The sequence below is a fragment of the Dreissena polymorpha genome, chromosome 10 (genome assembly GCF_020536995.1).
Source record: "Dreissena polymorpha isolate Duluth1 chromosome 10, UMN_Dpol_1.0, whole genome shotgun sequence".
NCBI classification, from domain to species: Eukaryota; Metazoa; Mollusca; class Bivalvia; order Myida; family Dreissenidae; genus Dreissena; species Dreissena polymorpha.
Window position 1 is genome coordinate 8384716 of NC_068364.1, and position 24824 is coordinate 8409539.

Here is a 24824-nt window from a genome sequence, read left to right on the forward strand (position 1 = left end):
ACCCCCCCCACCCCCCCCCCCCCCCCCATTTTTTTTTTATTTTTTTCCTTTTGTTTATTTTTGAAAGATCGTCTAATAAATTATTGAATATGAACAATGTCCTCTGACAGCTCTTGTTAGGTCACAAGGTGAAAGGTCAAGGTCACAGTGACTCGAAATAGTAAAATGGTTTCCGGATGATAGCTCAAGAATGCTTACGCCTAGGATCATGATACTTCATAGGTACATTGATCATGACTGGCAGATGACCCCTATTGATTTTCAGGTCACTTGGTCAAAGGTCAAGGTCACAGTGACTCGAAATAGTACAATGGTTTCCGGATGATAACTTACATTAGGTCAAAGGTCAAGGTCACAGTGACAAAAAACGTATTCACACAATGGCTGCAACTACAACTGACAGCCCATATGGGGGGCATGCATGTTTTACAAACAGCCCTTGTTTAAAAAACATTGCTAAATATTTAGAAATATTTCAACACAGATCTTATTCATAGGAAAATACTTCAAGCTTTGAATTATGTTAAGCCCTATGTACAGTGGCAAATTTCAGCCAGCCTCCGTGATGTTGTAATGTGTAAACCTTAATAGGGTGTTGTTCTGTCTATATGAGATGGGTTCTGAGAAAACGGGGCTTAATGCATATGCGTAAAGTGTCATCCCAGATTAGCCTGTGCAGTCCTCACAGGCTAATCAGAGACGACACTTCCCGCTTTTATAGTATTTTTAGTTTAAAGGAAGTCTCCTACACAAAAATCCAGTTAAGGTGGAAAGTGTCATCCCTGATTACCGTAATTACTCTATGTTTTCGGACACTCTAAGTTTTCGGACACCCCTTTTTTTAGCCAAAATAATTACTTTTCGTGACTCTAAATTTTTGGACACACTAGTTTTCGTCCATAATTAATGTCTTTAAGTTTTCGGACAGTATATTTTACAGCGCTATTTTACCAAATTTCGGTCCTGTTTTCGATATATCTAATCACACTTCGAACATGGGGTGTTACAACCAGATTAACATCATAAAACCTTGCAGGTTCATGCTGAGGGCAACGGACCATTACATATGATTTATTGGGTAAAATAACCTTGTAAACAGGTATAAAACAATGGTTACGTCCGATAGCAATTCAATTGATGCGATATTAAGGAAGCAGTAGGTTTATATATCTTTGTTCCATATAATTTCAGGTAAGAGGTAGCAAAGCGTTAATTACAGGTTCATACTAGCGAGTATCGGTACATCACATGCTCATCTTTTAACTTGTTGGTCAAAGTACAACCTTGTTGTATTTTTCTTTTAAATAAATTAAGCATTTAAAATTATTTAAAATGCAGTGCAAACATATATAAATGTAATTTATACTATAAGGCATGGTATTTTACAAGCGCGTGCTATTACCTGTAGTTGTTGATACAATGGACGCTATTTTCGGACACTTCAATTTTCGACTCTAAGTTTTCGGACACCTGCATTTTGTTAATATTTTTCGTATCTAAGTTTTCGGACACGAAAAAAAATAATTATTTTTAAGTGTCCGAAAACAAAGAGTAATTACAGTTGCCTGTGCGAACTGCACAGGCTAATCTGGGACGACACTTTATGCACATGCATTAAACCCAGTTTTCTTAAAACACAACTCATATGTTTGTTGCAACTCCCAAGTAGCATTGAGAATGTTATAAAACTATTATAAAAAATGTGAATTTTTCTTGTGCGCTGTTTTGAAGCAACAGCAAAACTTTACCTGGCACACTCTTGATTGCAATCCATGGGTTAAGTGTTTTGCACATGTCCTTGCCAGTCATCCATGCTGGGGCCTTTTGTACATTCTCCACAGCAAGTCTTCAATTGTAGAAAAATACCATGCACAATTATCATAACTTTAATATTAAAGACAACAATGTCTGTAAGCAGTTCCATGATCACCCTATCCATTTTGACATTTGTTGAAGATATAAGATTTGACATTGAAGATTATAATGTTTGAAATTGGTTGGAGATATAAGGTTGGACATTGATTGAAGATGTAAGGTTTGACATTGGTTGAAGATGTAAGGTTTGACATTGGTTGAAGATATAAAGTTTGACATTGATTGAAGATATAAGGTTTGATATTGGATGAAGATATAAGGCTTATCATTAGTAGAAAGTATACGGCTTGACATTAGTGGAAGATGCAAGGTAAGGCACTGGTTGAAGATAATATACTTGAAGGTTTGACATAGGTTTAAGATATAAGGCTGGAAATTGGTTGAAGATGTAAGGCTTAATATATGTTGAAAATCTAAGGCTTAACATTGGTTGAAGATGTAAGACTTGACATTGGTTGAAGATATAAAACTTGATATTGGTTTGAGATATAAGACTTGATATTTGTTGAAGATATAAGACTTGACATTGGTTGAAGATATAAGACTTGATATTGGTTTGAGATATAAGACTTGATATTTGTTGAAGATATAAGACTTGACATTGGTTGAAGATATAAGACTTGATATTTGTTGAAGATATAAGGCTTGATATTGGTTGAAGATATAAGGCTTGACATTGGTTGAAGATATAAGACTTGATATTGGTTGAAGATATAAGGCTTGACATTGGTTGAAGATATAAGACTTGACGTTGGTTGAAGATATAAGACTTGACATTGGTTGAAGATATAAGACTTGATATTGGTTGAAGATATAAGATTTGATATTGGTTGAAGATATAAGACTTGATATTGGTTGAAGATATAAGACTTGATATTTGTTGAAGATATAAGACTTGATATTGGTTGAAGATATAAGACTTGACATTGGTTGAAGATATAAGGCTTGACATTGGTTGAAGATATAAGACTTGAAGTTGGTTGAAGATATAAGATTTGACATTGGTTGAAGATATAAGACTTGATATTGGTTGAAGATATAAGATTTGATATTGGTTGAAGATATAAGACTTGATATTGGTTGAAGATATAATACTTGATATTGGTTGAAGATATAAGACTTGACATTGGTTGAAGATATAAGGCTTTACATTGGTTGAAGATATAAGGCTTGACATAAGTTAAAGATACAAGGTTTGACATTGGTTGAAGATATAAGACTTAAATTGGTAGAATATATAAGACTTGACATTGGTTGAAGATACAAGGTTTAAAATTGATAAAAGATAAAAAGGTTTGACATTGGCTGAATATATAAGGCTTGCTTTGGTTTGACAAAGGTTGAAAACAATGAAGTTTGTCAGTAGTTTCAGGCAGGTGCACCTTAATAGTTACCAAGGTCAGTGTATTACTCTGCGTTCCAAAAATAACCGCAAAAATGATCAATTTTTCAAAATCAGAATAGCGTTCTGTGACAAAGAGTCGTGCGTTATTAATTACAATTTTATTCATATTGAATTGCAAATCTAAAAGTTTTATAACATCAATATAACATTTAGTTGTTATATACAAGGAACTACATTTGTTTACAACGTAGCCTAACAACGTAGCACATGCCGTGGTTTATAACAGAAATTTAATCAACGGAATTCGCTGTAAAAGTGGGATAAAAGAATTATTAGCATAAAATATTCATGAAATCTTGACTTTTAATCTTGAGGTCTTTGGCCACAGTGTAAAGAGAATAACATTATAAGACTGAAATAAACCTTTTTTTCACAGATTTCATACTTGTAATGGTGATATTATGTGTGCAGATTATCTTACATCATGTGTTTAACCCTTTCCCACTCAGAGGCAAAGTGAACATGGCTATGTGCAAACAGCATAAAACCAGAACAGCCTGCGAGCAACTCACAGTATGTTCAGGTAACCTTGGCAACTCACAGTATGTTCAGGTAACCTTGGCAACTCACAGTATGTTCAGGAGCAACTCACAGTATGTTCAGGTAACCTTGGCAACTCACAGTATGTTCAGGAGCAACTCACAGTATGTTCAGGTAACCTTGGCAACTCACAGTATGTTCAGGTAACCTTGGCAACTCACAGTATGTTCAGGTAACCTTGGCAACTCACAGTATGTTCAGGTAACCTTGGCAACTCACAGTATGTTCAGGTAACCTTGGCAACTCACAGTATGTTCAGGTAACCTTGGCAACTCACAGTATGTTCAGGTAACCTTGTAAGGGACTACAAATGCATAAAAATAAGTATTTCAGTGGTAAAGGGTTTAATACTATCTAAGTGGTAAAGGGTTTAATACTATCTAAGTGGTAAAGGGTTTAATACTATCTAAGTGGTAAAGGGTTAAATACTATCTAAGTGGTACAGGGTTTAATACTGTCTAAGTGGTAAAGGGTTAAATACTATCTAAGTGGTAAATGGTTAAATACCATCTAAGTGGTAAAGGGTTAAATACTATCTAAGTGGTAAATGGTTAAATACTATCTAAGTGGTAAATGGTTAAATACCATCTAAGTGGTAAAGGGTTAAATGCTATCTATGTGGTAAAGGGTTAAATATATCTCTTAAGTGGTTAAGGGTTAAATACTATCTATGTGGTAAAGGGTTAAATACTATCTATGTGGTAAAGGGTTAAATATATCTCTTAAGTGGTTAAGGGTAAAATATGTATCTAAGTGGTGAAGAGTTAACCCTTTGCATGCTGGGAAATTTGTCGTCTGCTAAAATGTCGTCTGCTGAATTTGTAAAATAAGCATTTTCTTCATTTTTTTTCAGAGAATACTATCAGAATAGCAAACAGTTTGGATCCAGATGAGACGCCACGTTCTGTGGCGTCTCATCTGGATCCAAACTGTTTGCAAATGCCTTTAAAATTCGGTTCCCGCACTGTAAGAGTTAAAGCATCATCAGTCTACACTCCTTTCCATTTCATACTTTAGAATTCTTATTAACCCCCACCAAAGGCGGAGGGATATATAATAAGCACTATCCGTCCGTCACTCAGCACTTTGTCCATCCGTCCGTCTGTCACAAAATTTTGAAATCAGTGGGAATATTAATTCAACTAATTTGCTTGTTTGAATTTAAATGTAAAGCTGTCTTCCATTATTTTAGCTGGACTGTTTTCTGAGAAAACCGTAGGTATTGTCATAGCCAGCTCGTCGTCCGGTGTATGCCGTCCAGCGTCCGCCGTGCTAAAACCTTAAAATCAAAGAGCTTCAACCTAAAACTTTGAAACTTTATATGTAGATGCACCTTGATGAGTTCTACTCATCAAACCCATTTTGGGTCACTAGGTCAAAGGTCAAGGTCACTGTGAACTCTAAAAAAAAAAATCAAAAAAATCTGACAAGTTTTAATTTATTCAAATTGCACCCGCAGCCGAGCATTGGCACCCGTAATGTGGTGTTCTTGTTGGTTTTACTGTCCGCTACTGAGACCATTAGGCCTTGTCTGACAGGGTAGTTCTTGACCATATTGCGTGAATTGCGGACTGGTCTGGAGCTACGCCACCTGTGCCATAAGACCCATTTTTGCATGATGCAACTCATATGTTGACAAGAACACTGTTTGATGATGTGAAATGATGACACTGCAAAACAAAAACACGCACAAACAAGGAAATTTTTGTACATTGGTATCTGTGGCAAAGAACTATGTAGAATGTATCTGTGTCAAAGTACTAAGTACGAATGTATAATTGTTTCATGGGTGTGTAAGAGGATACATAAGTGGTGGGTTTTGTTTTGCAGTTGTGAAGGCATCATAATGATGCTTTTGCATGCTATGTTTGAAGTATTTGAATTATGCATGGTGTGATTACACAACTGTGACATTCCTTTGAAAACATTGATTCTTTGACATTGTATTAAAAACTGAGCGAATAATTGGAACAAGCAGTTGTAGCTGGTGTTTTGTGAGATGATAATGAAAATGACAGTGGGAGCAACAAACCCTGTACAAAAAAAAGGAGTTACCCATTAAAAATCTTGACAGGAACTGTGATTTACTTTGAAACAAGATATATTACATGACAAAAACAACAAGTTCTTGCATCATTTCGATGGAAACTAATAATTTAATACTCGATCCTTAATCACTCAACTTTGAATTTTGCAAGGGCGATTTGGTTTACCCTTCACCACTTAGATTTGGTTTACCCTTCACCACTTAGATACGATTACCCTTCACCACTTAGATACGATTACCCTTCACCACTTAGATTTGGTTTACCCTTCACCACTTAGATTTGGTTTACCCTTCACCACTTAGATTTGGTTTACCCTTCACCACTTAGATTTGGTTTACCCTTCACCACCTAGATACGATTACCCTTCACCACTTAGATACGATTACCCTTCACCACTTAGATTTGGTTTACCCTTCACCACTTAGATTTGGTTTACCCTTCACCACTTAGATTTGGTTTACCCTTCACCACTTAGATTTGGTTTACCCTTCACCACTTAGATACGTATTTAGGCTCATATATAGTCCCTTAGAGAGTTAAATTTCATTAAAGGCCTTTCTTACTAAATTCAAGTTTAAAAAGCTTCATTTACAACCCTTATAGATACTGATGAGCAGCAAACAGCATAAAACCTTAACAGACTGCGAGTTACTTGCAGGCTGTTGTGCTTTTATACTGTATGCACATACCCATTTTCACTTTGCTTCTGTGTGGGAAAGGGTTCAATTTGCAAAACAAGATTCCTATTATTTCTGATGTAAAATTCGCGAATAATGCATGATAAACTTTGGTTGAGTGCCATTCCATTTGACACTGATATAAAGTTATGGGCATTCTACCATTGCGGACTGCTTTTTGCATAATAGGATGCATGAATATTGTATATTGATGCAATGAATCGTTGAAAGACAAGTAAAGGATATTATTCACAATACAAAGAGTGACAAAAATATATCAGCCTTGCTGTGGGAAAACTGGGCTATGTATGTGCGTAAAGTGTAGTTCCAGATAAGCCTGTGCAGTCTGCACAGGCTAATCAGGGACGACACTTTCTGCCTTAACTGGATATTTGCTAAAAAGAGACTTTGATAAATGAGCAAGGCTCAGGGAAACAGGGCTTAATGCACATGCTTTAAGTATAGTCCCAGCGATTTTCCTCCTTCTTTATAAAGTACCGGTAAACGGTACTTTCCCAATCAAACGAAAATTCCCAAATTCCCAAAACGGTACTTTCCCAATCAAGCGAAAATTCCCAAATTCCCAATCGGCATCTGGAAAAATCCCAATCAGCGTCCGAATTTTTTCTCAAAACGATAGAAAGTTTCGTAAAAAACCAACTTTCGGCGAGCGAACAAAGAAAATCGTATAGTTGTGTGTAACCACGCGCTCGATTAATTTCGGGTTTTATTATTCAGCGCATTCAATCAATAGAGTTGTTACTGTTTCCGGTTCTTTTGCCAGGCAGCCAGCGTACTGTTTTACGTCGGTTTGTAACCTTATCGCAGTTTGAAAAGAGTCATAATAGCAAATATTATGCCAAAAAACCAATCGGAACCATCTATCACAGGACACATTGACAGCAATAATGATGCTGTGCAGGGAGGGATGCAAGCAACTGAGTGATGATCAAACATCAAAGATTGTTGAAATTTTCACAAAAATGAAAGAAAGAGACATTGCTTTAAAAGAGATTAAAACAACTAGTAATTGATTTGGTGTGTTCTTTATAATATTTTGTTATTTATATAAACTTTATAACTTAATGGTCATTAAGGCATGCCTGCAAATGATTATTTAAATGGGTATGTTCAATTAAGTATGAACTGTATGATGTATTCAATAAGACCCAAACTTCACGACGCGATTTTCCCAATTTCAGGATTTCACGACTCGATTTTTCCCAATTTTGAGGTTTTCACGACTCAATTTTTCCCAATCGGACCGGTACGGGTACTTTTCCCAATTGGACAAGGAAAATCGCTGAGTCCCAGATTAGCCTGTGCAGCTAGCACAGGCTTATCAGGACGAAACTTTCTGCTTTTACTGGATTTTCCTACAGACGAGACTTCTTGTCAAAGAAAAGTTTCATAATAAGAGTGTTGTCTGTGGATAAGCTTATGTAGACTCTAAAGGCTAATCTGGAATGATTCTTAACCCTTTACCACTAAGATACCACTAAGATATAGACTTTCACATCTTTGTAGTGCCTTAGAAAATTAAATTTTATCAAATACCTTTGTAACAAGATTCACACTGTAAAGGCTTCATTTCCGACCCTTAGATACTGATGAGCAGCAAACAGCATAAAACCTGAACATACTGCGAGTTACTCAGGTTCAGTTTTTAGATACTGATGAGCAGCAAACAGCATAAAACCTGAACAGACTTCGAGTGACTCGCAGGCTGTTCTGGTTTAATGCTGGTTGCAAAAGCCATTTTTACTTTGCTTCTTATGTGGGAAAGGTTGAACACACATGGATTAACCCTTTCAGTGCGGGAACCAAATTTTGAAGGCCTTTGCAAACAGTTTGGACCCAGATGAGACGCCACAGAACGTGGCGTCTCATCATGCAGGATCCAAACTGTTTGCTATTCTGATTGTATTCTTTGAAAAAAATCAAAGAAAATGCTAATTTTAGAAATTCAGCAGACGACATTTTAGCAGAAGAAAAATTTCCCAGCATTCAAAGGGTTAAAGATTTTCCAGTCCAGAGCAAGGCCAAAATTGTAACAAATGTATGCAATAGCAATGGGACATGTAACAAGTGTATGCAATAGCAATGGGATATTGTAAAAGGTGTATGCAATAGCAATGGGACATTGTAACAAGTGTATGCAATAGCAATGGGACATGTAACAAGTGTATGCAATAGCAATGGGACATGTAACAAGTGTATGCAATAGCTATGGGACATGTAACAAGTGTATGCAATAGCAATAGGACATGTAACAAGTGTATGCAATAGCAATGGGACATTGTAACAAGTGTTTGCAATAGCAATGGGACATTGTAACAAATGTATGCAATAGCACTGGGACATTCATTTAAGTGGTTTAAAGAGAACGTTTGGTAAACTCCTGGTTTTATTAGTAAGTTAAAGTATTTGTTTACCTGGGGCAGATAGGGGATGCCGTTTAATGCTACATGTCATATTAGAGGTATGTCCACAGTATGCTATGATAGTGCTAGGTGAACATAGTACAATAAAGTCAAGATTGAAATCATTTTGTCTAGGGTACTTGTGATTCTGCATGCTTCTTGTATGCGTAATTGACAGGTAAATTTTTATGCTATTAAATAATAAGGCAGCTTGAGTGGATAGGGTACTGTGTTCAAAGGATACTGAATACACTTTTTTTTTCTATATTTTTGCGGACTTTGTTACAAATTTGTGAATACAGATTATGAGAATTAAATTAAAGTGATTTTATTTGTGTTGATTAAGACTGTTGACATGCTGTACAGGATTCAAAATAGGCATTTGTTTTTAAGTGACTTCTGGACAGGCAGAATTGCACTGAAGTGGTATCAGAATATTGATACAATTAGTATTAAGACAATGCCTTATTTGACATGCAATTAACAAACATGTTTAATTTTCATCTTTATAAATAAGTTTTTGAAAATAAAAAATATCATCTTTAATGGATTCTGAACATGCAGTATTAACCCTTTGCATGCTGGGAAATTTGTCATCTGCTAAAATGTCGTCTGCTGAATTTCTAAAATTAGCATTTTCTTTGATTTTTTGCAAAGAATACTATCAGAATAGCAAACAGTTTGGATCCAGATGAGACGCCACGTTCTGTGGCGTCTCATCTGGATCCAAACTGTTTGCAAAGGCCTTCAAAATCCGGTTCCAGCGCTCAAAGGGTTAATTCAAGTGGATACAAGAATTTTTAGAATGTGTATTAATAAACAAAGTGCTTCATTTGACATGGCAATTAACAAAGCAGGGTGCACTTAAACCACAGGCTTTTATGGCCTTTTTGATTTGGTAATTAACAGTGTTGAATTTCATCAATATGCATTTGCGATTTGTATTAATTTTGTGTGGATAAAGAGGAGCCGTGCTTTTCTGTGTATAGGTTGTTCTTTGTGTATTGAAGAGGGAAGAAATGCTTACTTGAGAGACAGAGAGATATACTAGTGATTTAATATCTTAGAGGTATTTCAAAGTTTTTGCAAATGTTTACATATATTGCCATATTGGATTACCGTGGATTTGCCTATGACATTGCACAAATCCTAACCATTGCTTTATTACCAGTGCTAATTTGTTACTTTTTGGAGGCAGTTTTTATGACCTGATAAATGATTTATGCATGACATTCCATTTGGGGTGGAATTACTTGTGCAATTTGTCATGGAATGTCAGGATAAGGAAAAACAATGTTTAATGATTAATAGATGTACATTAAGGTAAGATTTTGTTAAATAACTTGTGGTGCCCCCTCCCCCTTCCTGTTTCATCCATAAATTTGCTGGATTTTTCAATAATGTGGTGCAAATGTAACCATCATAACATGTGTTGTGTGTAACATCTGTCTCCCTACCACAAAGGTCAAGCTCACACTAAGAGGTCAAAGTTTAAATAGGCTGTAAAACAGCTTGTCCATACTGTCCCTGCATCATGTATTATGCAGTTTTAAATAACGTCCAGTGCTCAATGAAAAAGGAGTTTAACCCTTTGCATGCTGGGAAATTTTTCATCTGCTAAAATGTTGTCTGCTGAATTTTTTTAATTAGCATTTTCTTCATTTTTTTTCAAAGAATACTATCAGAATAGCAAACAGTTTGGATCCTGATGAGACGCCACGTTCTGTGGCGTCTCATCTGGATCCAAACTGTTTGCAAAGGCCTTCAAAATTCGGTTCCAGCACTGAAAGAGTAATAATGCATGTGCGTAAAGTGCCGTTCCAGATTAGACTGTTCAGTCCGCACAGGCTAATCTGGGACGAGAATTTCCGCTTTTATGATATATTTTGTTTCAAGAAAGTCTCTTCTTAGCAAATATCACTTTAAGGAGGAAAGTGTCGTCCCTGATTAGCCTGTGCAAACTGCACAGGCCAATCTGGGACGACACTTTAGGCACATGCATTAAACCCCCTTTTCACAGAGTACGGCCCAAATGCTCTTTATCAGAAGACAGCTTGTTTCATGTAACCACACAGGTCATTTTCACACTCATAGTTAAGAAGTCAAATGTGGCCATACAACAGCTGGACACTTCCTGTCTCTCCCTAAACTTTGACAGAATTACATTGATTGATTTTAGCATTACTTGATACAAATGTAAACATCCAAACCCTTGTTAAGGGTTAATGTCATGTTTTTCATTCTCAAGACCTATGAGATTTGTACATGAGCAAATTTGCCAAAATTGAGGCCAAGGCAATATTCATTGATGCTAAGCCATATTTATGTACACAAACCAAATATGTTAAAATATTTGGTTATACAGACATTTTATTTTTACAGTCATAGTGCCGAAATTAATCTTGTTACTTTTTCCTTGTGAAAGTTGTATTTTCTCATTTTAATTGTCACATTACTGGTGTGTTAGCTCCAAAGGATTAGATGTGAGGTTGGGATGTTCTGGTAAAACATGGGATATTTTATTTCTGAAATCACCTGACACCAAATGTCACTTGAAAAGTGGTACAAAAACCGACAGTTCATTTGGTTGTAGATACACGTAGTGACTTTCATTTTCTCCACTTGTATTCAGTGGTAAAAAAGGACATATGTATTTCATGTAATTTTTCCCAAAATGTGTGCTTTCTTATGGATTCTCAGATCTCTACCAATGCATGATTTACTATTTAGTTCCAGTGTCATAGTGAATGAAATTGACAATCATGGCAATCACTAACAGACTGAATTCATATTTTAAAAATTTATTTTTAATTACCAGTTATTATTAACACCCACAGTAATTGCACACAGATAACAAGATGAATCATAATTGATATTGTATAATTGTTAAAAAATAATCAACATTAATTATTGAAAAGTTGATAATGCACAACACTATATGTAGGCATTTTTCCTTATTCCATTATAACGATCTTGTTTACCCGTTTTCCAATACTTATTGTCACACTCAATCTCAAGGACATTTACCTGATTTAATTTGATGCTGGTAAAAGTGACAGATGATTAGTGTCAGTTTGAAGTTTCATTGGTGTCAAACTGAAGTGCTCTCAGGGCTCTAAAGACAGGAGTTCAAGTGGGCAACCAGTCTATTAAGTCTCCATGCTTTTCTTTGCTGTCTCTACGCTAGCCTCTTGTAATGTATCCCCCCCAGTTGGACATTGACAAACACTATTTCTAATTTTTAACTCATTCAGTGCTGGAACCGAATTTTGAAGGCCTTTGCAAACAGTTTGGATCCAGATGAGATGCCACAGAACGTGGTGTCTCATCAGGATCCAAACTGTTTGCTATTCTGATAGTATTCTTTGAAAAAAAATGAAGAAAATGCTAATTTTATAATTTCTGCAGACGACATTTTAGCAGACGACAAATTTCCCAGCATGCAATGGGTTAATTGAGTCTTGTTCTGGGGAAAATGGGGCTTAATGCATTTGGGTCACTTGTCGTCCCAGATTAGCCCGTGCAGTCTGGGCTGATATTGGTGTAACGTGATTATGATCAGGTTTGAATTTGTTTCATGAACCTTGAAATTTGGACCTGATCTGATTTCAATATGTTTATATATAATTTTAATGAATATATTGGCATTTTTAGCTCACCTGAGAATAAAGCTATGGTGGCCATCCTGGGTCTGACGTCTGTCATTGTGCACTTTGTTTTGTTATATTTTAATTTGATAAGAGGCCACATTTTATATCAAATCTTGATGAATCTTGCTCAGAATGTTAATCTTGAAAATATCGAGGCTGAGTTTGAATCCGGGTCTCTTTCCTCCAAAAACAATGTCAAATCTAACAAAAACTTTGTTACCACTCTATAAGCCAAATTTATGACTCAATCATGGATGAAACTTTGTTTGAATGTTTATCTTCACAATTATAAGGCCATGTTTAAATCTGGGTCGTATGTGTCCCCAAATAAGAACACCAGGTTAAATGAAGAAAAACCTCTTGTCATTCTAGAGCCACATTTTTGACTTGATCTTGATGAAACTGGGTCATAATGTTAATGTTGACAATTTCTAGATTAAATTTTAATCTGAATCAATCTGAAAACAAGAAAACTAGGTCAAGTTTCGACATTTGGATTACCTTTAACTCAGGTGAGCGCTGTAGGGCCATCATGACCCTCTTTTAACTTTTCTATTTCAAAACCTAAATCTGCTGTTAAGTGAGTATTACTAACTAATGACATACTTAAAATGGAAAATGCTTTTGTTTATTTTCAGTGTGAACAGAAAAAGGTGTGTGAAGAAACTAGGAAGATGGCTTATATTGTGAACTTCATTGAATGCTGATGGAATTTACAAGCTTCACCGTTCAGCAATGGCAGAGGGTGATATTTAAGATGGGGTTTCCGCGGAAACGGCAAGCTTGGGTAGTCATCAGTTCATTAGCTGTCTTTTTTTGTGTAACCTTGGTGTTCAACAATCAAGTTCGCAAGGTGCTTAACTCGAGCATGCTTCTTGACAACATGGATCTCTCAGAAGGGTATGGATTGAGAAAGCTTCTGGAGGATCAAGAGGCGAAAATCGAGCGGTTGCGGAGTGAAGGGATGGAGCAGGGACTTCCACAGTGCATAATCATTGGAGTGCGGAAATGCGGGACCAGGGCGTTACTAGAGTTTCTTGACCTTCACCCTCAAATCCGTATTGCGGATATGGAGATGCATTTCTTTAATAACGACGAAAATTACGAAAAAGGTTATGACTGGTACAGGAAAAACATGCCATTTTCATTTCCATCGGATATAACCATAGAAAAAACACCGAGGTATTTCATTTCAGAGAGTGCTGCGGAGCGGATTCGTAAATTTAACAGTTCTGCTAAACTCATAGTCATTTTTCGAAATCCAACCACACGGGTAATTTCAGATTACACTCAGGTATATCAAAACAAACTGGAGCGAAATAAGTCAATAGATCGCTTCGAAGACCTTGTGATTAGTGAGCGGACTGGGCGTGTGAACACAGGCTATAAGGCAGTGCGGATTAGCATGTATTATTATCATATGACCAAGTGGCTACATTTCTTTGAACGAGATCAAATTCATGTTGTGAATGGGGATAATCTCATTGATAATCCACTTGAAGAAATTCGAAAAGTCGAGACGTTCTTGGGTTTACCAAATTTAGTCACGGAAAGCAACGTGTATTTCAATGAGACCCGTGGATTTTTCTGTATGCAATCTGATGATAAACAACAACATTGTCTTGGTGCTAAAAAAGGGCGAAAGCATCCAGCAATAGACCCTATTATTGTGAAGAAAATGAACAAATTTTATCGTCCGTATAATAAAAAACTGTTTCAAATGATTGGTCAGAAGTTTGATTGGGATTAATAACAAAGCTCATGACTCCATATCTTTTAATAAAAGATGCCCATTTCATTATATATTGTCTGATTAAAAAGATGCTGCCATGTTCATGAATGATGAAATATAAGATGTAAAGTGAGAATGATTTCATTTGTGGTGCCTGTATTATTATTAGTATCTGATTATCTGAATGCAATCTGATTATCAAACATTTATGACAATCTGAGATTATTTTTATTAGTTTTCAGCCCACCTAAGCACAACCTGCTAATGTTGAGCTTACCTGAGCACAACAGGCTCATATTGAGCTCACCTGAGCACAAAAGGCTCATGTTTAGCTCACCTGAGCACAAAAGGCTCATGTTGAGCTCACCTGAGCACAAAAGGCTCATGTTGAGCTCACCTGAGCACAAAAGGCTCATGTTGAGCTCACCTGAGCACAAAAGGCTCATGTTGAGCTCACCTGAGTACAACAGGTTCATGTTCAGCTCACCTGAGTACAACATGCTCATGTTAAGCTCACCTGAGTACAACGGGTTCATGTTGAGCTCACCATGCTCATGGTTTTAATCATGGTGAGCTATTGTGAACATCATTTGTCTGTCTTTTTTCGTCCATCATGCTTTGTCATCAGTTGCTTTGGAAAATTCAGTGTCCAATTTTCTTGAAACTGTGTCAGAACATTTGGTCAAATGATACATTGGCAAGTTAAAAACTAGCCTGGCCTGTTTGGACTGCACAGGCTTATATGGGACCACACTTAAAAAACAAATTCTTTTAGCTTGTTTTCCCTGAGCAATTCTCATATTTATTGTATTGCTATTCAGATATTATCATTTCGTCATATTATTTGTTCTTTATAATGATCTCTCTAAAATGTTCTATGATAATTGCACAATAGTTTATTTTGAAACAAAACAGCCATGTAAATTAATAAGTCTTTATGTAGTTTGATAGATGCAGCATATTTAGTTTTTCTGTACATGTGCCGTAAGATTCTAAGTATAAAATATATCATTTGAAATGCCATGCATATTGCTGTACCATTTTGAAAACTTTGTGTATGTTTTTTACATTTCCCCAAGACATACTCCCGGCACAAACAGTTAAAAGTGTAATATTAAAAAATATATATATATTACCCCAATATAAATATAATAATGTCATTTGAGTTTGTTTATTGAAAATTTTCAAGAGTATTGAAACATGGCAAGGTTTTTTATGCATGTTTAATAGGACCTTATGTTAGGATAACATTACAAACAATCTTAATTTTACATTTTCTTTCAAGATGTTAATTACGCTAGCACACAACCTTTTGGGATAGCATCTGTTAATGCTATGAAATATTGTGGCCTTGCTCTGGGACGTTTGCTAATTGCATGTGCATAAGCAGGGGAGATAATCACGTGATAGTCAACATGTCAAAATCAATGGCGAGACAGTTATTATTTGCCGTGTTATACCCTTTATAATTTTTGTTTATATTTAGCTCGACTATTATATATGAAATATATATAGTGGAGCTATCATACTCACCCAGGCGTTAGCGTGAGCCTTAGCATAAGCGTGAGCGTGCAAATGTTAAAGTTTGATTCCTACCCCAAATATTTCCTATGTCCCTTGACATATTGCTTTCATATTTTGCATACTTCTTTACCAACATGACCCCAGCCTAAAAACAAGAGCAGACACTGTATCAAGCATTTTGTAAGAATTATGGCCCTTTTTATTCGCCCGTTTTTAAAAACGGGACGTATTATAGTTTCACCCATGGCGGGCGGTGGGCAGCGTCCACAACAGTGTCCGCTCTCTAGTTCAAATAGTTTTCATCCGATCTTCACCAAACTTGGTCAGAAGTTGTGTCTAGACAATATCTAGGTCAAGTTCGAATATGGATCATGCCGGGTCAAAAACTAGGTCACTGGGTAACTTAGTGCATTTCAAGGATTAAGCATAGTGTCCGCTCTCTTATTGAAGTAGTTTTTACCAGATCTTCACCCGATGGTCAGAAGTTGTGTCTAGATGATATGTAGGTCAAGGTCAAATATGGGTCACGCCGGGTCAAAAACTAGGTCACGAGGTTACTTAGTGCATTTCAAGCATTAAGCATGGTGTCCGCTCTCTAATTGAAGTAGTTTTCATCTGATCTTCACCTAATTTGGTAAGAAGTTGTGTCTAGATGATATGTAGGTCAAGTTCGAATTAACTCATGCCTGGTCAAAAACAAGGTCATGAGGTCACATAGTGCATTTCAAGCATTTTGCATGGTGTCCAAAACCTTCGAACGGGCGTATCTAGTGACAGTTTGGCACTCTTGTTCCACTTAGTATATGCATATTATTGATAACTCTAGGTTAAAGTTTGCGTACCACCACAAATATTTTCAATTTCCCTTGACATATTGCTTTCATATTTTGCATACTTCTTTACCAACATGACCCCAACCTATAAACAAGAGCAGACAACTGTATCAAGCATTTTGTAAGAATTTTGGCCCTTTTTCCACTTAGAATATGCATATTATTGATAACTCTATGTTAAAGTTTGCGTACCACCTCAAATATTTTCAATGTCCCTTGACATATTGCTTTTATATTTTGCATACCTCTTTACCAACATGACGGCAACCTATAAACAAGAGCAGACAACTGTATCAAGCATTTTGTAGGAAGTATGGCCCTTTTTTGTCTTTGTAATTTTGAATATTTTGTTAAATTTGTGTTAAGATCCACTTCTAAAGTATCAAGGCTATTGCTTTCAAACTTCTAATACTTTCTTACTATCATGATGGTACTGTACCTTGCAAGTTGAATTTGACTTTGACCTTTGAATGACCTTGACTCTCAATGTCAAATTAATACATTTTGCTTAAATTACCATAACTTCTTTATTGAACATCAGATTTGATTCATACTTTGACAAAACAACACTTAACTGAATACCACAATGGACTCCAACCAAACTATCCCCCATGCCCCATCCCAGAATCCCCCCCCCCCCAAAAAAAATACAAAAAATAATAATTTTGTTTTCTTTTATTCTTTCTTTTTTTTTGAAAGATCGTCTATTAAATGACCACACACCCACATTATACCCCCCTCTCCATGATGGCTTACATTACCGTAAAAACCCAGTCATAAGTCGAGATTTTTTACCTCCAAAATTTGATTAAAAATACAGTATCGACTTATGAGGTCGACCATGAAAAAAATAATGAAATTCGACGAAGATTGATCCCCGCGGCAATTGTTGTTGTTGTTGTATCAAAAAACTCGTTGATTTACGACACATGAAATGAAAAGATACTTATCAATTAATATAACCACAGTTTGCAACATTTCCATTGTTTTTATTTTCATAATTTAATCCAAAGTTTTCATGTAAGCAGGTGTTTTTTATAACTGAACGCGTAAAGAAAAGATCAGGTCATTTTTAAAGTCGAGCGATAATTGGCAACCTGTGTGAATTGACAGATTGACGTCATAAAAGGAAAGCCTCTTCCTGTCAAGAAGCCATAAAGCATCACCCTTCTCGCCGATAAAATAAGATTCCTTTAATTTGTTTAACATGTTTAACCAATCGCGAGTTTGTTATTCACTGGTAATCGTCCAATTATGTTTGAGCACGTGCATAGCTCTGCCTTTTAAACTGTTATGTAGAACAAAGGTGGTGTTAGCGGTCTATTGGTTATGTCAATCATTGTAATAAAAACGTGTTTTACCGAGGAAGTAATCAATTTTTTGATAGATAAAAAGTGCAAAGATTTGATTACAGTGATCACAGTGTGTCATCGGATTATAAGTTTGTGGATTAATAATAGCGTGGACAATTTAGTGAAACTTTATAATAATAATTTATTAATTTGACTCGCACATTTGATTTGTGAAAATGCCTGGAAAATGCAAACGCCATGCGAATGACAATGCGTTTAAGATACGCGTGATAGAATTTGCAGAGCAATCAAATAATAATACTGCTGCTGAACGCAAGTTTTGTGTTTCGTATGTCGTTGTTGTGTAAATTACGATGTACATGTATATACGTCTTGGTTTCCTATGTTGTTGATTTTGTTTTTATGTGGTTCATAATGATTAGCTTGTCTATATTTTTATTGTATTGATTATATTACACAAAGTACATAATACACGTGTCCGCTATGTCTACGTCGCACAGGGCTATAATGACGTCATGGTCTATGTATAGAATAAAAGCTTCCAGTACATTTAAAATGGCGTCTGTTTATAAAATTCGTGGACGGACAATTTCTGACTCGACTTATGACTTGGACATATTCAAAATCTCCGATTTTCGTATCATTTTTTACCCCCCGACTTATGAGCAGATAGACTTATGACTGGGTTTTTATGGTATACTGTCAAGCACTCAAATAGTCGAGCGCGCTGTCCTCTGACAGCTTTTGTTTAAATGATGCTCACTTTCCAGCCATATCAGTAAAAAGGTACTTAGCGTTAATTTCGTATTAAAATTTGCCTTATATCTCGACTTTACTCCCCGCAAATTTTCTTAGTGGAGCCTGAATTAGGTCATTTCAATAAGAAATTTTGCAGCGAGTAAAGTCGAGATATAGAGCAAATATTACTATGAAATAAAAGCTAGTAACTTTCTTGCTAATATGGCTGGAAAGTGAGCGGAATTAAACAAAATTATACAAGTCACAAAGGCTATAAAATGGCAAAAAACACCTGCCTCGGCATTGACATCGCCATCTTGTTCATCACGTGATTACCCCATCTGATAAGGTGTTGTCTCAGATTAGCCTGTGTAGTTTCACTGGCTAATCATGGGTAAGCGTTTTGGCCTAAACTTGATTTTTGCCAAAAAAGATATTTTCTTTGAACGAAAAAAAAATGAAAGGGGAAAGTGTTGCCCCTAATTGGCCTGTGTGGACTGCACAGGCTAATCAGGTACACAACTTTAAGTGCATGCATTAAGCCCTGTTTTCACAGAGCGAAACTCATGCTTTGCACAAGTTTTAAGTTCTTTAGATTTATTTCTGCATCAAAACGATTGCCATACTTATAGAAACAACCTTAATGTGTTATAGAATGTCTTAATTATATATGATGATAGTATACATGCATGAGTTGTACATGATTTTGTTCATGTGTATATGTACAGGTATTTTTAACCAGGTTTTCCGAAGGAAAAAACTGGTTATTAGATTGGCGAATGCGGGCGGGCTGGCTGGCTGGCTGGCTGGCTGGCTGGCGGGCTGGCGGAACAAGCTTGTCCGGGCCATAACTATGTCGTTCATTGTCATATTTTTAAATCATTTGGCACATTTGTTCACCATCATTGGACGGTGTGTCGCGCGAAATAATTACGTCGATATCTCCAAGGTCAAGGTCACACTTTGAGTTCAAAGGTCAAAATTGGCAATAAATGAGCTTGTCTGGGCCATAACTATGTCATTCATTGTGAGATTTTACAATTATTTGGCACATTTGTTCACCATCATGGGACGGTGTGTCGCACGAAAGAATCACGTCAATATCTCCAATGTCAAGGTCACCACAACTTAAAATAGATTTATTTTGAAACAAACTTACAAAGGGGGTTAATTTTGTTTGTTCATTTCAAAAGTTCAGTTTGAGTTGTCTCCCTTAATCAGATTTTTTTACAATGAAAACCTGGTTTTGTGACAATTTTGTCCCTTGTCTATGTATATGTTTGGATAATTATGGGAATCATAAAACATAAAATGGCAGAATATCTTTTCCAGATGAGACTGTTAAATGTACATTTGTTACGTCATATTTTGTTTACAAAAATATGTTTTCGCTTATAAAACAGTATTATAAATGTTAATTGTTTTTATCTATGTATTATATATAGTTATTAGGTTTGTATGGAGATTTGTGGACATTTAAATAACTAACAAGAATTATTTGTAGCTCACCTGAACACAATGCGCTCATGATGAGCTTTTGTGATCGCCTTTTGTCCGTCTTGTGTTGTGTGTTGTCCATAGTGCTTCGTCAATATTTACCTTGTAAACATTCTAGAGGTCCCATTTTTAGTCCTAGCTTATTGAACCATGGTGAGAACATGTGTCCCATTGACATATTGAAGAGTTGGAAAATGGTTCCAGTTTGTTGAAAAACATTGATCCAGGGGGTGGGGCAGTTTTCCTAATATGGCTATAGTAAAACCTTGTTTACACTTTAAGTCATATTTATTGACCAATCTTCATGAAATTTAGTCAGTAAATTTGTTCTAATGATATTTTGGATGAGTTCAAAAAATAGTTTTGGTCTGTTGACTAACATGGCCACCAGGGTCAGGGCATGTTTCCTTATATGGCTATTGTAAAACCTTGTTAACACTCTAGAAGTCAAATTTTTAGTCCAATCTTCATGAAACTTGATCAGAACATTTGTTCTAATTATATCTGGGCTGAGTTTGAAAATGGTTCCACTTTTTGAAAACATGGCCGCCTGGGGGGTGGGGGCACTTTCCTTGTATGGCTAAAGTAAAAAGGTTGTTAACACTCTAGTGTAAAATATATCTTTGTCACAATCAGGTTACAAATGTCTATTTCAAAATACATAAACACATACACAAAAAACTACTTATGATACATGTATTTATATATTTGCCGAGACAACAAACCCTTTCTTTTCACAAAACAACGTTAACAAAACTGCTGAACTTAAATACTACTCCTGTGAGCAACCAGGGCCATCATGGCTCTCTTGTAGCAACCAGGGCCATCATGGCTCTCTTGTAGCAACCAGGGCCATCATGGCTCTCTTGTAGCAACCAGGGCCATCATGGCTCTCTTGTAGCAACCAGGGCCATCATGGCTCTCTTGTAGCAACCAGGGCCATCATGGCTCTCTTGTAGCAACCAGGGCCATCATGGCTCTCTTGTTTTGTTTAACTGTTTACAAGGAAAGAAGAGTAGTGCTCTGTATAACCAAGTTTAATCCATGTGCTTAAAGTGCCTTTTCAGATTAGCCTGTGCAGTCCTCACATCCTTTAAAAGAAATTCTATAGATGCAGAAATAATCGTCCCTGATTAGCCTGTGCAAACTGCACTTGCTTATCTGGAGCAATACTTAACACAGATGCACTGAACCTGATTTTCTCAGAGCCAGGCTCAAATCAATTAAAAAGGCATGTTAACAGGTTAAAAAAAAGAAAATTGTGTCATAAACTCTAAAAAGAAAATATATGTTAAAGTAAAAACAAGCAAAATATTGATAATTGCTTAGGAATTTATTTTAATATTTATTTTTGCTAGTTCTTCTTGAATGCTCTGAGCTTTTATGACTACATACATACAGCTGAGAGGGTCAATAGCTGGGAGTGGATTATTGCAACTAATTTTGTGTATGGATATATTATTTATCAATCAAAATGTATCAAATTATATAGAGTTTTTAAGGCATTTCATGGGTTGTTTGGCTAATTTGTGTTCTTTAAACAGAGTAATAAAACTAGGGCATTAAAACATGAAGCTGATTTTTAGCTAACCTGAGCACAACGTGCTCATGGAGAGCTTTGGTGATCACCTTTTGTTCGTTGTCCGTCGTGCGTTGTCCGTTGTGCAACGACAACATTTGCCTTGTTCACTCTCTAGAGGCCACATTTATTGTCCAATCTTCATGAAATTTGGTCAGAAGATTGATTTCAATGATATCTTGGATGAGTTCGAAAATGGTATCGTTTGCTTGAAAAACATGGCTGCCAAGGGGCGGGGCATTTTTCCTAATATGGCTATATAAGGCTAGTGTCTTTGATAACACTCTAGAGGCCACATTTATTGTCCTATCGTCATGAAACTTGGTCAGAAGATTCATCCCAATAATATCTTGGACGAGTTCGAAAATGATGCCGGTTTGTTGAAAAACATGGCCGCCAGTGGGCGGGGCATTTTTCCTTATATGGCTATAGTAAAATCTTTTTAACACTCTAGAGGCCACATTTATTTCCAATCTTAATGAAATATGGTCAGAAGATTTGTGTTAATGATATCTTGGATGTGTTCGAAAATGGTTACGTTTGCTTGAATAACATGGCCGCCAAGGGGAAGGGCATTTTTCTTATATGGCTAAATAAGGCTATAGTAAAGAGTTCAAAAATGATTCAGGTTGGTTGAAAAACATGGCCACCACAGGGGCGGGGCTATTTTCCTTATATGGCTATAGTAAAACCTTGTTAACACTCTAGAGGTCACATTTATTTTCCGATCATCATGAAACTTGGTCAGAAGATTGGTCTCAATAATATCTTGGATGAGTTCAAAAATAATTATGTATGCTTGAAAAAAATGGCTTCCAAGGGGCAGGGCATTTTTCCTTATATGGCTATAGTAAAATCTTGTTAACACTCTAGAGGCCTTATTTACTGTCCGATCTTCATGAAACTTGGTCAGAAGATTCATCCCAATAATATCTTGGATGAGTTCAAAAATGATGCCGGTTGGTTGAAAAACATGGCTGCCAGAGGGCGGGGCATTTTTCCTTATATGACTGTTGTAAAACCTTGTTAACACTCTAGAGGCCACATTTATTTTCCGATCTTTGTGAAACTTGGTCAGATGATTTGTCCCAATAATATCTTGTTATCTCAGGTGAGTGACTTTGGGCCTTTCAGGCCCTCTTGTTTATTTAACATACTTTATAAAATAACAATGATAATTCAACTATTCCAAATGATAAATGTCTTTCAGAAAATCTACTTAATTATATTTTTCAAAGGTATACCAATTTGATGACAAGTTAATAAATAACATTGTTTAAAGTACTAGATTTTGTTTGGTGCATATAACACCTGTTAACATAAGAATTGAGTTGATTTTGCTTTAGTGATTGGTTTCTTTCTCTTTCGCAAATAAAGAAATTATTCACTTTCACCCGGAAAATTTTGATCCGAAAATTGAATTTGAAGTTATGTAAATGGCAGTACAGGTAACCCTTTACCACTTAGATACGTATTTTACCCTTAACCACTTAGATACGTATTTTACCCTTAACCACTTAGATACGTATTTTACCCTTTACCACTTAGATACGTATTTTACCCTTAACCACTTAGATACGTATTTTACCCATTACGACTTAGATACGTATTTTACTCTTTACGACTTTCAGATACGTATTTTACCCTTTATAACTTATATAGGTTTTTTACCCTTTACCGCTTACATACGTATTTTACCCTTTACCACTAAGCTATCTATTTTACCCTTTACCACTTAGATACGTATTTCAATTTCGACGCATTTGCGGTCCCTTAGAAAGTTAAATTTAATGAAAGACCTTTCTTACTAGATTCAAGTTTTAAAGGCTGCATTTCCAACCCTTAGATACTGATGAGCAGCCAACAGCATAAAACCTGAGTTAATCAAAGGCTGTTCTGGTTTTATGCTGTTTGCACATAGTCATTTTCACTTTGCTTCTAAGTGGGAAAGGTTTAACCATTCAGCAATAACATTTTAGTTCTATATATGTAGTATAGCAGTGCTCTGGGACAATGGGGCTTACTGCACGTGTGTAAAGTGGCATCACAGATTAGCCTTTGCAGCCCACACAGGCTAATCAGGGACAACACTCCTTAGCAGGATTTTTCCAAACAAGAGACTTCCTTTTAACCAAAATACCCAAAGTGTTGTCTCTGATTAGCCTGTTCAGACTGTACAGGCTAGTCTGGGACGATTATGCACATGCATTAAGCACCATTTTCCTAGAGCTAGACTCAAATGTATTACTGTGTGCAATACCCGAAGTCAGGGATAGATTGATGATATTTCCATACATTTTGTTCAGGCTGATCATAAAACGTTCATACCTATGTGGCGAATAAAACCTTTCTTTATTGTTAAGTTATAAAATAAATCTAGTCCCAGCTTTTTCACAAAATAAAAAAAAACAGACAATTTTGTATGCTTAAGATCTTCACATTTGTATATTAGAAACGTTTGTTCTGTTTACATTAAATATTTGGTTTTATGACTAATTGTTTGTTTTGAGAAGTATACACATACTTTTGTTGTCATGAATCGGCATAAAGCATATTATGAGCTCTGTGATGCTCATAGTGCAATGTTTCTCATTTTTCATGATCTGTTATCATGCTCCATTGTTCATAATTATGCATAACATATACCATGTCACTGTCCAACACTTTTGTAGAAAATAAATAAAAAGGTGTACATGTATGAAGTTGTTTTCTTGTTGTTTTTTTGCTTTTTAAGAAAAAAATGATTATGTGAACAAGTCTCTATTTTAACCTTTTCCCACTCAGAAGCAAAGTGAAAATAGCTATGTGCAACCAGCATAAAACCAGAACAGCCTGCAAGTAACTCGCAGTCTGTTCAGGTTTTATGCTATTTGCTGTTAACCAGTATCTAAGGTTTGGAAATAATGTCTTTAAAATTTGAATCCAGTTAGAAAGGTTTTTAATTAAATTTAACTTTCTAAGGGACCACAAATGCGTCAAAATATGTATCT

The 24824-nt window shown here is 35.9% G+C and overlaps 2 protein-coding genes across 2 annotated transcripts in view; both read left to right on the forward strand.

Annotated features, from left to right (window-relative positions):
• The window catches only part of LOC127847999 (heparan sulfate glucosamine 3-O-sulfotransferase 5-like), a 162696-nt gene extending 145362 nt beyond the window's left edge, over positions 1-17334 (forward strand). Inside the window, exon 4 of the mRNA XM_052380267.1 lies at positions 13257-17334. Coding sequence (XP_052236227.1) covers positions 13319-14368 — 1050 coding nt within the window. The 5' untranslated portion in view covers positions 13257-13318 and the 3' untranslated portion in view covers positions 14369-17334. The remainder of the gene's footprint in view (positions 1-13256) is intronic.
• LOC127847998 (heparan sulfate glucosamine 3-O-sulfotransferase 1-like) overlaps positions 1-24824 on the forward strand; it is a 210173-nt gene that overhangs the window by 156084 nt on the left and 29265 nt on the right. The window lies entirely within an intron of this gene.